The sequence below is a fragment of the Pseudorca crassidens genome, chromosome 21 (assembly GCF_039906515.1).
Source record: "Pseudorca crassidens isolate mPseCra1 chromosome 21, mPseCra1.hap1, whole genome shotgun sequence".
NCBI lineage: Eukaryota > Metazoa > Chordata > Mammalia > Artiodactyla > Delphinidae > Pseudorca > Pseudorca crassidens.
In genome coordinates this window covers 5,286,344-5,299,989 of record NC_090316.1, presented here as the reverse complement: position 1 = coordinate 5,299,989, position 13,646 = coordinate 5,286,344, and the positions used below count along the sequence as shown (strand labels likewise).

At 50.3% G+C, this 13,646-nt stretch overlaps 1 protein-coding gene across 4 annotated transcripts in view; it reads left to right on the top strand.

The window, feature by feature from the left end:
- Positions 1-6,882: 6,882 nt before the first annotated feature.
- Positions 6,883-13,646, top strand: part of IKBKB (inhibitor of nuclear factor kappa B kinase subunit beta) — a 60,809-nt gene continuing 54,045 nt past the window's right edge. For 3 of the 4 annotated variants that reach the window (XM_067721890.1, XM_067721889.1, XM_067721887.1), the window contains exons 1-2: positions 6,883-7,030; positions 7,618-7,740. In XM_067721890.1, the coding sequence (XP_067577991.1) occupies positions 7,636-7,740 (105 nt within the window). In that variant the 5' untranslated portion in view covers positions 6,883-7,030; positions 7,618-7,635. Of the gene's footprint in view, positions 7,031-7,255; positions 7,494-7,617; positions 7,741-13,646 lie in introns of those variants that run through there. The other variant, XM_067721888.1, reaches the window with a different exon arrangement.

The following is a 13,646-nucleotide window of genomic DNA, read 5'->3' as shown; positions in this document are numbered from 1 at the left end:
GTACATTTTATAGTATGTAAATAGTATCTCTGTAAACCTAATTTTTTTTAATGACCAAAAGGAAGTAGAAAGATTATCTATGTGTTTAAGTGATCTGACATCCTCTGGTAATAAAATGAATAGGGTCTACAATTTTTTCTCCTAAGAACCATCCCTCCGGGTCCTGCCATTTTTTGCCCACTTCACAGACCCACCCTCCAGATCAGTGTGAATTGATCCACCCACCAGATCAGTGTGAATTGATCCAGACTGGCAGGTAGCAGTAGCAGAGAGGGGAAAATTTTTATTATTTAGGACCCAAAATGGTCTGTCGGTGTTTCCGTCTCCTAAGGGGAGGCAGGATTCCTATCGAATCACTGCAGTTAGGGAACTTAGAGAGTAGTGGCTCTGCAGGGACAGAGAAAGAAATTAGAGTGTAGACGTCCCCTCGTTCAGCCCAGGATTTTTGTCATGAAGGGGAGGCCTCCAGGGGGTGACGGAGCGTCTGGAGGAGGTGATGGCAGCCTGAGGGCAGCAGCTGGAGAGAGGGTGGGCCCGGAAAGGACAGGCTTGAGGCCTCAGCCTAAAGGGTTGGGATCTGAATCTAGTTTAGAAGCTGTGCAGGCTGCCTGAGGGCCCCTGGCCGTGCTCTGTTGGGGACCTAACTGAGAATGGAGCTGTGGCCGAGAAGAGTGCGCTGCTCTGCCTGAGATGGCAGAGGGATCTGGTTCTTTGTCCACGAGCAGGAGGCCTGGAGCTGGGCGGCCAGGCAGGTGGGAGGTGGAGATGGGGGAAGCTGGGCCAGGTGGTGGGAATGGAAACTGCTCAAGAGAAGCTGTCCATGCTTACTTCAAATCGCCTGTGGTGCTGGGATGTAAATGTCTCCATCTCTGCAAACCTTTGGCAAAGTCTGTAAATACGAGTCGAGCTGAAGGGCTGTCTTCCAGGTCTGGGCAGAGAACTGGATCCACAAACCCAGGGGGGCAAAAGGATTTAATTTAAATCCTGATGGGGTTTCCTAGGTGGCGCAGTGGTTAAGAACCCGCCTGCCAATGCAGGGGACATGGGTTTGAGCCCTGGTCCGGGAAGATCCCACATGCCGTGGAGCAACTAAGCCCGTGTGCCACAACTGCTGAGCCCGCGTGCCACAACTACTGAAGCCCGCGCGCCTAGAGCCCATGCTCCGCAAAAAGAGAAGCCACTGCAATGAGAGGCCCACGCACTGCATCGAAGAGTAGCCCCTGCTCGCTGCAACAGGAGAAAGCCGCACGCAGCAACAAAGACACAACGCAGGCAAAAATAAATAAATACACAATTCTGTTAAAACAAAAATTGAAGTCTTTTTAAAAAAATTAGTGCTAATGGCTCTTAAGGACTAGAAGAGAGTGTGGTGACAAAATCGCTGGCTGTGGTGGAGAGGAAGACCGATTTAGAAAGGACAGTCAAGAGTTCAGCAAAAGCAGGAGCTCAGAATCAGAGGGGGCTGCGAAGCATACTATCTTTTAACACCACCACCTCTTACATCAAATTCCTGCAGAGACGTGAAAGGTGAATGGACACAGGGCCTTTCACCGTTAAGTGGGGGCTGGCTGGAGCCCATTTCACTTGAATCACAAAGGACGAGGATCTCAGCTGAATTCTCGATTATTGCATTTAAAAACTAACAGTATTAGGACTTCCCTGGTGGTGCAGTGGTTAAGAATCCGCCTGCCAATGCAGGGGACACGGGTTCGAGCCCTGGTCCGGGAAGATCCCACATGCCACGGAGCAACTAAGCTTGTGCGCCACAGCTACTGAGCCCGCACACCCTAGAGCCCATGCTCCGCAACAAAAGAAGCCACCACAATGAGAAGCCCACGCACCTCAATGAAGAGTAGAGACTCCACTTGCCACAACTAGAGAAAGCCCGTGCGCAGCAATGAAGACCCAACGCAGCCGAAAAAGAAAGACAAAAAAACAAAAAAAAGTATTAATAACTACTATTCAAACAGGTTTTAATAAGCACCAAGCTCTGTACTAGGCACTTTATAGATCTTATCTCACTTAAACCATATAACCATGAGGAGTAGGTTTTATTAGCCTCCAATTTATTTTTTTAAAATTTTATTGAAGTATAAGTTGATTTACAATGTTGTGTTAATTTCTGCTATATAACAAAGTGACTCAGTTATACATATATATTCTTTTTCATATTCTTTTCCATTATGGTTTATCACAGGATATTAGTTTCCTGTGCTATACAGTAGGACCTTGTTGTTTATCCATTCTCTATATAATAGTTTGCATCTGCTAATCCCAAACTCCTACTCCATCCCTCCTCAAACCCCCTCCCCCTTGGCAACCACAAGTCTGTTCTCTATGTCTGTTTCTGTTTCATAGATAAGTCCATTTGTGTCATATTTTAGATTCCACATATAAGTGATATCATATGGTATTTGTCTTTCTCTGACTTGGTTCACACAGTATGATAATCTCTAGGTCCATCCATGTTGCTGCAAATGGCATTATTTCATTCTTCTTAATGGCTGAGTAATATTCCATTGTATATATGTACCACATCTTCTTTATCCATTCATCTGTCAGTAGACATTTAGTTTGTTTCTATGTCCTGGCTATTGTGAACAGTGCTGCTATGAACATAGGGATGCATGTATCTTTTCGAATTATGGTTTTCTCCAGATGTATGCCCAGGAGTGGGATTGCAGGATCATATGGTAACTCTATTTTTAGTTTTTTAGGGAACCTCCATACTGCTCTCCATAGTGGCTGTATCAATTTACATTCCCACCAACAGTCTAAGAGGGTTCCCTTTTCTCCACATCCTCTCGAGCATTTATTATTTGTAGACTTTTTAATGATTATTAGCCCCCAATTTAGAGATGAGAAAACTAAGGCTCAGTGAGGACCAGTGAACTGCCTGTTCACAAAGCCAAGAAAACGCAGAGCCAGGATTAGAACCACATCTCTCAGACTCCAGAGACCACTTATAACCAAATGCTAAAGGGTGCAGTATCAACAAGTCTTTGCCTTGGCCAATTCACCCATTCATTCAGTAAACTCTTACTGAGCACCTGTGATGTTCCAAGCACTAGGAATGCAGCAGGGAATAAAATCTCTGCTCCCATGGAGCACAGGTAAGAGCTCAGAACTAAGGTGAGCTAAGAAACATCCTAAGGTATGAGCACACACAGCCAGCTCACATCCACGGTTTCCCCACCACCACAGCCAAGGGATGGGCAGCTGTGCTTTATTAGCTCCTTCCTCTTTATTTCGAATTTACTGGAATAAAAACATGTGCATGTACAAATGAAGGGAGCTTACAAGCTGATTTCCTCCCCCAGCTATCATCCCTCTCAGGAGGGGGACTCAGGGCCCCAAATCCCCAGCTTTCCGTGTTTCACCCAGGTTTGAGGCATGATGGCCAGACTGGCCCAGGTCTCATTCATAGAAGTTAGTTACATTTTCTTCCCTTCCTCACTGCAGCCGGCTCTGCCCTGAGCCACGTAGGGTCTGGGCTGAAGTTCATTCTCAGCATCTCCACCAGCCCATTCCCACCTCCCATCATCTCCCCTAGAAGAAAGGTGGATTTCTTTATGTCCCCCAACTGAACGAGTTTTCCAACTTTTGCGACAAAAGATTTTTTGTTTGTTGAAGGAGCAGGTCCTGACTTGCAGAGCTCTCTCCCTGCAGGGCTGAGATAAAACAAACTCGGAAGGATAGTGAAAGAGTTGCTGAAATCACTGAACCAGAGCTGACTCTGGGGCTGGGGGCCTGGGGAAATCCTCCCTCTGCCAAGTGGTCTGTTTTATTGCTTTCCTATCTTTCAAGCTGGCTTCTCTTACTATGACTCAGCTCCCAGATTGCTCAGAAAACAACCCTTTTCTCACTCAAAGGAGCTCAGAGCTGTTTTGTTCTCAAAGATCGAGCAAGAGGATAGTTATTTTTGACTTACCCTGTGAAGAAGACTTTTATTTTAAAATAACCCCATTGGAAACATTATCCTTATCACCAACAGCATACCGCCTCTAGAGCAGAACAAATTAGCACAGGACTTTGTATTGCCTGGTCCCCATCTCTCATCACTTGGGGACCCTCAGTGAGTCATACGCCTCCAGTAAGATTCTAGGTGCCCCTAATGAGAGTTGGATACCCTAGACCAGCGGTACCCAGGGCTGTGCGGGGCACTCATGCTGCTCAGTGTTTCTGGATTACCCTAAATAGCACATTCAGCCTCAAAACAGGAAGGAAAAGGAAGACTTTTCTGCTGCATCTGAAAATATTTTTTGTAAAAAATGCTCAGTCATCTCTAGAACAGGATAAAGACCAGACGTAGGCAATGGACACGTCTTATCTGGAGGGAAAAAGGGACTTAACATGATAAACATCTCAGGACATGATAAAACCCAGAGATTCCTTCCTGGGCCATCATTAATTTTTTTTTTAAAAATCCAGTAATATGTGACTTATCAGAAAGATTTATATTCAGTTGAAAACCAAGCTATTTTTAGCTGAGCAAATGAGAATTCTTTGGCATATCTCTGGATGTCTCACTAAGTTTCTCAGGGACAGTGATTTTCAGTGGTGACAGGATTAAAAAGAAACCTTTTGTGATGTCATACAGGAAACACACTGTAGAGAGGGGCCAGCGCCTGTAGAACTCGGTAAAATTTTATTTATGAAAATAAATTTATTTTAAAAATTGATGTATTAAAGAGACTCTTAGGACTTCCCTGGTGGCACAGTGGTTAAGAATCCGCCTGCCAATACAGGGTACACGGGTTTGAGCCCTGGTCTGGGAAGATCCCACATGCCGCGGAGCAACTAAGCCCATGCGCCACAACTACTGAGCCTGTGCTCTAGAGCCCGCGAGCCACAACTACTGAAGCCCGCGTGCCTAGAGCCCATGATCCACAACAAGAAGAGCCATTGCAATGAGAAGCCCGCGCACCACAACAAAGAGTAGCCCCCGCTCACCGCAACTAGAGAAAGCCCGCGTGCAGCAACGAAGACCCAACGCAGCCAAAAATTAAAAAAAAAAAAAAAAAAGAGAGACACTTACACTGCACTTAGAATATGTCAGGCACTATTCTAAGTGTTTTACAACTGTTTACTCATGTTCTTTTCTCTTCCTGCTTTGAGGCCCAGCGTGCTGTTTAGCAGAAACAATAGGATAAGTGGAGAAACTCTGAGCATCCTGGCGTGGCTAGGGCAGCCCTGGGCACACCGACCCGTCTGCTTGGGTTGACAGCAGACGTCTGTTCCTAAGAGTAAACTTCAGCCTCAGGCTCTGTCCAGGCAGGAGTGTCCTCTGTGTCAGGCACAGCTCTTACCATCTTATCACCTGTCCTTCACAACACCCCCGCCTTCCCAGCCCTACTGTCTCTGACTTGTGTGCCCTCTTACCTCCTGCTGCTTTTAGGCTGAACCAGATGAAACTGCTAATCTTTGTTGCTGATGTTTCAACTGATTTTGTTTTATTTTAAAAAATGATAATTTCATGCAATTCACCCTTATGTTGCCTACCTTTTTAAAAAAATTGAGGTATAGTTGATTTACAATATAATTAGTTTCAAGTGTACAAAATAGTGATTCAAATTTTTTTATAAAATATACTCCATTTATAGTTATTAGAAAATATTGGCTCTATTCCCTGTGCTGTACAATGTATCCTTGTAGCTTATTTATTTAATACGTTGTAGTTTGTACCTCTTAATTCCCTACCCTTATCGTGCCCCTCCCCCTTTCCATCTCTGCACTGGTAACCCCTAGTTTGTTCTCTATATCTGTGAGTCTGCTTCTTTTTGTTATATTCACTAGTTTGTTGTATTTTTTACATTCCACATATAAGTGATACCACACAGTGTTTGTCTTTCCCTGTCTGACTTATTTCACTTAGCATAATACCCTCCAAGTCCATCCATTAATACTGCCTACATTTTAAAGAAGAGAAATGGCTGCTTAGAATGGTCTAAGTATCAATAACTTGCCCTAAATTCTCAGAGGTTCTCAACAGCAGTACCCGGATTCAAAATCCAGTTTGCTCCCTTCTGAACGCACTAGCATGCTACTTTTAAGAGTGTGCACCCAAGAACCAGCTGCTGCGGTTTAAACATCAGATCATCATCCTCTTATAAGGCTGTGACTTTGGGATAAAGATTTTTCACTCTGTGCGTCAGTTTTCTCATCTGTAAAATGGGGATAATAATAATGCAGTACTGTCCAATTTGTAGGACGGTCTTGACAATTGGATCGGGAAATCCAAGCACGGAATTTAGACAGTGCCAGGCACTCAGTAAGCACTCTATAAAGTGAGCTATTATCTTCAGGTTGCCCTTAATACTTTTTTTCCTGCTTGAGTAAATATACCAACACACACAGGCCTCTCCTTTGGCTGCTAACATGAGGCCCTCGAACTGAGACAGTCAATAGTAAAAACCTAATTATGATGCCAAGTAGGTAAGTGATGACCGATTAACAGCAGCTGTTCTCACAATTTCCGGACGTCATGGGGCTGAACCTGCAGTTCTGTGTTACGCTACTGGATCCTTTCCCTTGTTCTTTATTTTTTTAAGGAGGAAACGGGGGCTGTCACTCCTCCTAGGGACGACAGGTGTGACTTATCATTCTCGATACGCGCCAAGGAGCCTCCAGACAGGGCAGGGAGCGCAGCCCGAGAACAGGAGGCCCACGGCAATTCCTGTAAACCGTCCCTAAACCAGTCCTAGCAGGGGCCGGGAAATTCCCCCAGTTCAAAGTCTAGGAAGCGTGTCAGGCTGACCCCGGCGGTGCCAGGTGAGGAAATCCCCATGTTCCCTGTCCCAGAAGTCGCCAAGGTCTAAGTCGCTAAGTCTGAAGAGGACTCTGGCGTTTCTTAGGGCTGGTCACCGGGCGGAGCAGGGCGGGGCCTGGGCCGCGCAGTCCCTTTAAGGCCGCAGCCCACGTGCTCCGTGACGTCATAGTAGGAAGTGTTTTAGGAAGTGGCGCTCTGCTGGCGGGTTTGAGATTCCCGCACTTTAATGTCGTCTGGGTGGCGCCCGCGCCCCGCCGCCAGGTGAGTCCCTCGGGCGGGCGCCCCCGGTGTCACCTGCCCGGCGGGCTCGCACCCCTGCTCTCCGAGGCTCGCGGAGACGCCCGTGACGGGTTCTGAGTCAGGGGTTCCTGGGCGGGGGGAGCTGGGAGGCCCCGGAGCCCGGCCCCGGCGGGGTGGTGCCGGGTGGCGGCCGCGAGGCGGGGGCCCGGGACGGGGCGGTGATTCGTCCGCGCCGCGGTGACGCAGGGACCGCGGGGAGTTGGGAGGGGAGGCTCCCCGGCCAGCGGTCAGGGCGCCCGGGCGGGGTCCCGGCTGGGGGACCCCTTGCAGGTCCTGGGCAGTGGGGCGCCCTGTCCTTTGAGGGACTCTCCTCCCTGCTGCTTCCGTACAGCTTGGGGAGGGGGCGGTCGGTGGAGGGGCTGCGAAAGGCCGGAGTTGGCTACCAAAACCAAAACCAAACCAAACAACCTGGTTTATGTACGAGGTGAAAACCACTTCCGATTTTTCTCCTTTCACATGGAAGGGCTGTAGTATCTCTTGTCCATCTCCTTGTGTTCCATTCTTGCTTAACTTTCGCTTTTTGTCCCCCACCGCCAAATTGCTTACAGAGTTAGCAGGACATCAGTATGAGCTGGTCACCTTCCCTGCCAACCCAGACATGCGGGGCCTGGGAAATGAAAGAACGGCTTGGGACAGGGGGATTTGGGAACGTCATCCGATGGCACAATCAGGTAGGCCCGGTGCCGCTGGGAAGAGCTGGGGGCGGCGGGGTTGGGGGCAGGCTCCCCCCTCACTGCCTCTGCCCTACCCTGGGCTCCCTGGGTGAACGGGGCTCACCTTGGCCATGGGCTTCTTGGGAGAGAGTGAGAGAGGGGGCCTCAGGGCCCCTAAGCTGACTCTAGGTTAGTGGTCTCCAAGCTTTAATGACTGTGTCACCTAAATAAATAGTAAAAAAAAAAAAAAAGTTTAAGCTTTCAGCTTCAGTTATATATATTGAAAATTACATATCTATGCTAACCTTAGACTAACACCTACTAATACATTGTGTAGTAATATATTACATGTTATGAAACATGCAAAAATAGAAGAATCTAAAGTGTGAAAATAATAAAATATTTTCAAATGTTTGAAAAGAATTTAAAAAATATTTAAAGTACTTACCAATTATGATGTCTTCCCAGTATTGTTTGCAATACTTCACAGCACGAATTATACAGAGACACACGAAAGTGAGAACTATCGGTAAGGATGGTGGGTGAACATCCGTATTTCAAATAATTTTTATAGTTTTGAATTCTTTGGACCGATTTGTTTATAGCTCTGCTAGATCCTGATTTTTTTTTTTTTTTTTTTTTTTGCGGTACGCGGGCCTCTTACTGTTGTGGCCTCCCCCGTTGCGGAGCACAGGCTCCGGACGCGCAGGCCCAGTGGCCATGGCTCACGGGCCCAGCCGCTCCGCGGCATGTGGGATCTTCCCGGACCGGGGCACGAACCTGTGTCCCCTGCATCGGCAGGCGGACTCTCAACCACTGCGCCACCAGGGAAGCCCTGATTGTTTTGTTTTAAACATCTTTATTGGACTATGATTGCTTCACAATTGTGTGTTAGTTTCTGCTGTATAACAAAGTGATCCTCATTGTTTTTATTCCTTATGTGTCTGATGTGAGTTTCTCACCCCACAAGCGTTAGGTCTTCCATATTACTGTTTGTTTGTACTGGTGTTACATGCACTGAAATTCTCCACAGCAGTGTCTTTAAGCCATTCGTCCATTTTATGAGAGTTATTTTGTTAAAATGGGATAATACCATCCATAATTCTACCAAAGTGGGGCACACGGAACCTGCAGCACGTCCTCCATCCCCTGCCTGTGGAATGCCCATTTTCCTTGGGATCCCTCGAGTGTCAGAAGCGGCACGTGTCCTGACAGATGATCTGAGGACGGTGCTGTACGGTTAATATCAGGAAAGCTTCATTTCGTGTTTATTTTTTGGATTCCAGTCTTGGGAAACCCCTACATATACCCAATTTGGAGACCACTGCTTGAGGGAGCCCCCTCTCACCAAATAGATAATACTAGTTTCTTGACCCAAAATTCAGACACGCCAGAGCCCCTGAGGGAAGAAGGCTCCTGCTTTTTAATCAAGGGCCGCGAGCATCTTTTTGGACTCAAGAGGTGGAAAATTTTGTACCGCTTCCCAGGAGCCTGGCTGCAGCCAGCAGGGAGGGTCATCCAGGCCCCCGGCCAGCCATGGCAGAGGGCCATCTCAGACAGCCACCCTCCTGTCTCAACTGGAAGGCCCTGCCCTGAACCCTGTCAGCTCTGAGTGGATGAAGCGGCCCCTGGAGGAATGTGAGAGCCAGAGCTGGAGGGCAGAGGACAGTCCTGCAGCTGGTAATTCTCACACTCACCCAGGAGACGCCAATTCCAGCCAACCCTGTGGCTGGGACGGGGTTGAGGGAGGGGTGTAGGGGGTGCAGCCAGGGGCCTGGCATCAGGACAGGAGAGTCAGATCCTTCCACAGCCCCACGCAGACCTGGGCCGGGCTGCTTCCAGACAGGCCAGGGCTTCTGGAGTCTTGACTATAGCAAGTGTCCCGCTGCAGCTGAACTGGAGACGTCTTGGTTTCCTGCAGGAGGAGTTCTATCAGGATGTGCTGAGTGTCTGCCACGTCTCACCCCAAGTGGCCTCCATCTGCTCTCTGGGCTTGGAATACGCTTGTCAGTTGGAGTTTGTTTCTGGCTTTATAGCTGCGAGCCCAAGAGTGTGTGTGTGTGTGTGTGTGTATGTGTATGGACTTGTTCTCTAGAATTACTGCTTTCCAGTTTCTTCTGTTCAGAAACCTTAATTTTTAGAAAGCCAAAGGCCGAGCTCTCGTTCTCCCGTTTGCGGCCTCTCCACTCCCTGCCTCTCCCCCGTCGGCTCCCAGCTGAGCCCTGTGTGGGACGAGCCCCTCTCTCCTGGACGTCTCTGTGTGCATTCTGCCCCTGCCGCCAGGACCCCGTGTAGACCACCTCCCACAGAGCCGGCAGGCAGGACCCCTCGTCCCATGGGAGCTGGTTCTCACTGAACCCTTCACCCTCGCTCGTTCGGGCAGCCTCGCGCACTGCGTGGTTTTCTGCCTAGGGGTGTTCCCATCAGCCTGGGCTCTGCCTGGCTTTGGGCTTCTTTCACTCCCCCCCCGCACCAGAGACTCTCTTCGTGTTACACGCGTGTTAGGTGCACAGGGTCATTCACTCTTGGTTTCTGGAGAAGGGAAAGAGCCATTCATCAAGTGTTATAAATGTAAGCTCCCAGCTGTGATCATCGCGACCCAGGAGAGGGGCCCGGTGCAGTGAGACCTTGTACCGGAGGCCGGGGTCTGTCAGGGGGTCTGGAAGGCTGCCCCAAGGAAGCAGCGCTGGACAGGAGCCCTGAGGGTTGGTGGAAGCTAGCCGGGCAGAGAAGGCGGGAGGAGGATTCCAGGCCCAGGGCGCGGCCTGTTCAGAGCCCCTGCCGGGGGGTTGGGAGGGGTAGGTCATGGCAGGTGGATGTGAGCGGAAGGGCTGAGAGGGGAAGGGCTGCTTCAGGGAGCCCCGCTTGGGCTGCAGGAACACATGGCGGGGCCCAGGCACTGCTGGGCTGGGAGGTCAGCTCTCCGAAAAAACTCTCCTACTCCTGCAGCGTGAAGGCTCCCACTGCGGCTTGTTTCTTGCCGCTGGCGGTTTAACCTCCTTTCTCACCAAATTCCTGAGTATTAGCAGTCAGCTCTCGAGATCCGGTACTGGGCCCCCACTGGCACTGCCCTGTCTGTTGGGGAGACCAGTTAAGTAAGAGGTTTCTGGAGCAGTCCGGGTGCGAGATTGGACTGGGCTGATGGTGGTGGACGTGGGGGGAAGTGGGCAGATTTAAGAGCTTTTCAGGGTGACATTGGCAGGACACAGGGGTGGAGTGGACAGTGAGGGGCTGGGGGAGAGGTGTCCAGCGTTCCCAGGTGTGTCGTGAGCACTGGCCCGGGGCCTGGCTCCGTCCAGGAAGCACTCCAGGTCCTCCTGGCGTCCCCCCTTGGGGAAATCCCTGGGCTGCTCTGGGTGCTTAGGGGAGGGTCTTTAATCGGTGTTCAGAATCAACACGAGCGTGTTCTCGGGGTGGGGGGGCACCCCTGCTTTCAGAACCTCTGGAGGAGAGCAGCTGGGATAGGGTGGTGGTTACTTAACTCCCGTCGGGCACAGTAATTGCTTATATTCGACATGACAACCATGTACGTTTTCCTAATACGCCGTGTACCTTGTCTACAAGAGAGAGTATTTGTCCTTCATCACAGGAGAAGCATAAAGGAGCCTAAGCATTGGTGTCCTCAGTCAGATGAGTCAGACTAATGATCAGACCCATCATTTTTTTTCAGTATTTTTTAAATTAATTAATTAATTTTAATTTTTGGCTGCGTTGGGTCTTCGTTGCTGCGTGCGGGCTTTCTCTAGTTGTGGTGAGCAGCGGCTACTCTTCGTTGCCGTGCGCGGGCTTCTCATTGTGGTGGCTTCTCTTGTTGCGGAGCACGGGCTCTAGGCACGCGGGCTTCAGTAGTTGTGGCTCGCGGGCTCTAGAGCGCAGGCTCAGTAGTTGTGGCGCACGGGCTTAGTTGCTCCGCGGCATGTGGGATCTTCCCGGGCCAGGGCTTGAACCCGTGTCCCCTGCACTGGCAGGTGGATTCTTCACCACTGCGCCATGAGGGAAGTCCAGACCCATCATTTATTGAGAACGTCCTGTATGCCAGCATGGGCGAGGTGTTTTCACATGCGTTATCTCCAGTCTGCTCAACCACCCTAAATGGAAGTACTGTTGTCTTTACTCCCATTTTATAACTGAGGAAACTGAAGCATAGAGAAGTCAACCCCTTACTCAGAGAGGCTAAGCTAGTAAGTAAAGGAGCGGGAATCTTCTGAACCTACATCTGTTTGAATCCCAGCCTCATGCCTCCTCCACTGGCTTGTGGCTTCTCCAAGGTGGGGATCCAAGGTCAGGGACACCTCGGAACAGGCTCAGTTGAAGCACTAAAGGAAAAACACCCCTTTGGATGACAAAATGTATAAGTCTTCCTTGCTAAACAGAGAACCCTAAAGTGAATATTTCCCACGGAGGAAGGGCAGTGCAACAAATGACCCTACCTGTCTCCGTGAGTTTTTTGGTTCTCTTACCAAGCATGGGCCTTGACAATCCTTGCTGTGTGGATACTCCCTTAAATCTTCAGCCCAAGGGTCAGTACTTTCTGGATGGGCTGATATTTTCAATAAGGTGTTTGTCAAACACAAAGGAAGAAGAAGAAGAGGCGGGGACCTCTGTGACCTCAGCTGCAGCCCCCTTCGGGAGGGAGGGGGAGAAAACTCAGGACTTGCAGTCGCACAGCCTGGGCTCAAGTCCTGGCTCTGGTGTCGGCAGCTTCAGGGCTCTGGGCCACAGCCTCCCACACGGATTTGAAAGAAGCTAAGATATCGATCCCCTCTGCTCTCAGCTTGTCTGGGCCAGATGTGGCGCTGCTACGCCCTGGAAGCCTCTGGACACGTCCCAGGGTACCTCACAGATACCACATACTTACTCTGTGCGCTGTGATGGGAAAGGCTGGGAGTTGCTGCCCTGGTCCCTGAGGACACACCGGTTACCCCTCTAGAAGTGGCGCTGGCTCTACTTGTCCCCTCACTGGACGACACTAAGCTCACTTTAGCCTGTCTGTGTGTCTTCAGGTCTTAAAGACTTTGAGCACGGGCCTGAGGCCGTCAGGGGTCCGTCAGGGAAACAAGGAGGTGGCCCTGACACACTGTGCTCTAGTCGAGGGGATAAAGTGGATCCTCAGGAACACACCGAGTGAGTGTAATGTGAGCACCGGATCGTGAGGAAGTAATCACGGCTCCTGTTTGTCGGGAGTGTCATTGCCAGTTGTGCTGGGTGCTTTACCCATGCTGTCTCGTCGATGCCGGAGGTGGCCGGAGGCCTCTCAAAGCAGGGTTTCACAGGAGGTGGACTGCAGGTGGTGGGACGGGGAGAGCATCGCCTGCACGGGGCTAGGAAGGGAACGGTGCTGTGGGAATGTGCGCCAGGCCCTCAAGGATCAGATGCTCTGCCTCATTTAACTGACAGCACCGGCAGGGGTAGGGTCGCCTCCACCTTGTGGATGAAGACCTAGAGGCCTAATGGGCTCAAGGTCGCACATGCACCAGGCGGAGTACAGGGGTCATGATCTGACCTGCTTCACCCCTGAGCCCATGTGGGTGGGTTTGGAGGCCGACGTGCCCGTTAGGTGTTTACTCCGAAGGGAGTTGGGTGGAGTCAGCCGTCTCAGCGTACACTGGTCACCGGGGTTGAATCAGGGGTGAAGCTGCGGCCAGACCTCGGCCTTCTGACTCTCAGGCCTGGGTTCTGTCCCTAGGATCTCTCTGGGCCCAGCTTCGCACCTCCTTCCTGAAACACTCATCTTGGAGGGAGGACCTGAGAAGGAACAAGGAAGGTATTTCTAATCCCGCTCTTGGACCACAGAGGCCTGTTGGGTGGTTGCCGTGGTAACAGGAGTCAGCGTTCTGACCTGAGGGTGTGGAGGGACCTCTCGGCTTCCCGTGCATGTCGCCTTGTCGTTAGAAGAGCACCATCTGATGGTCTCAGAAGTCTGA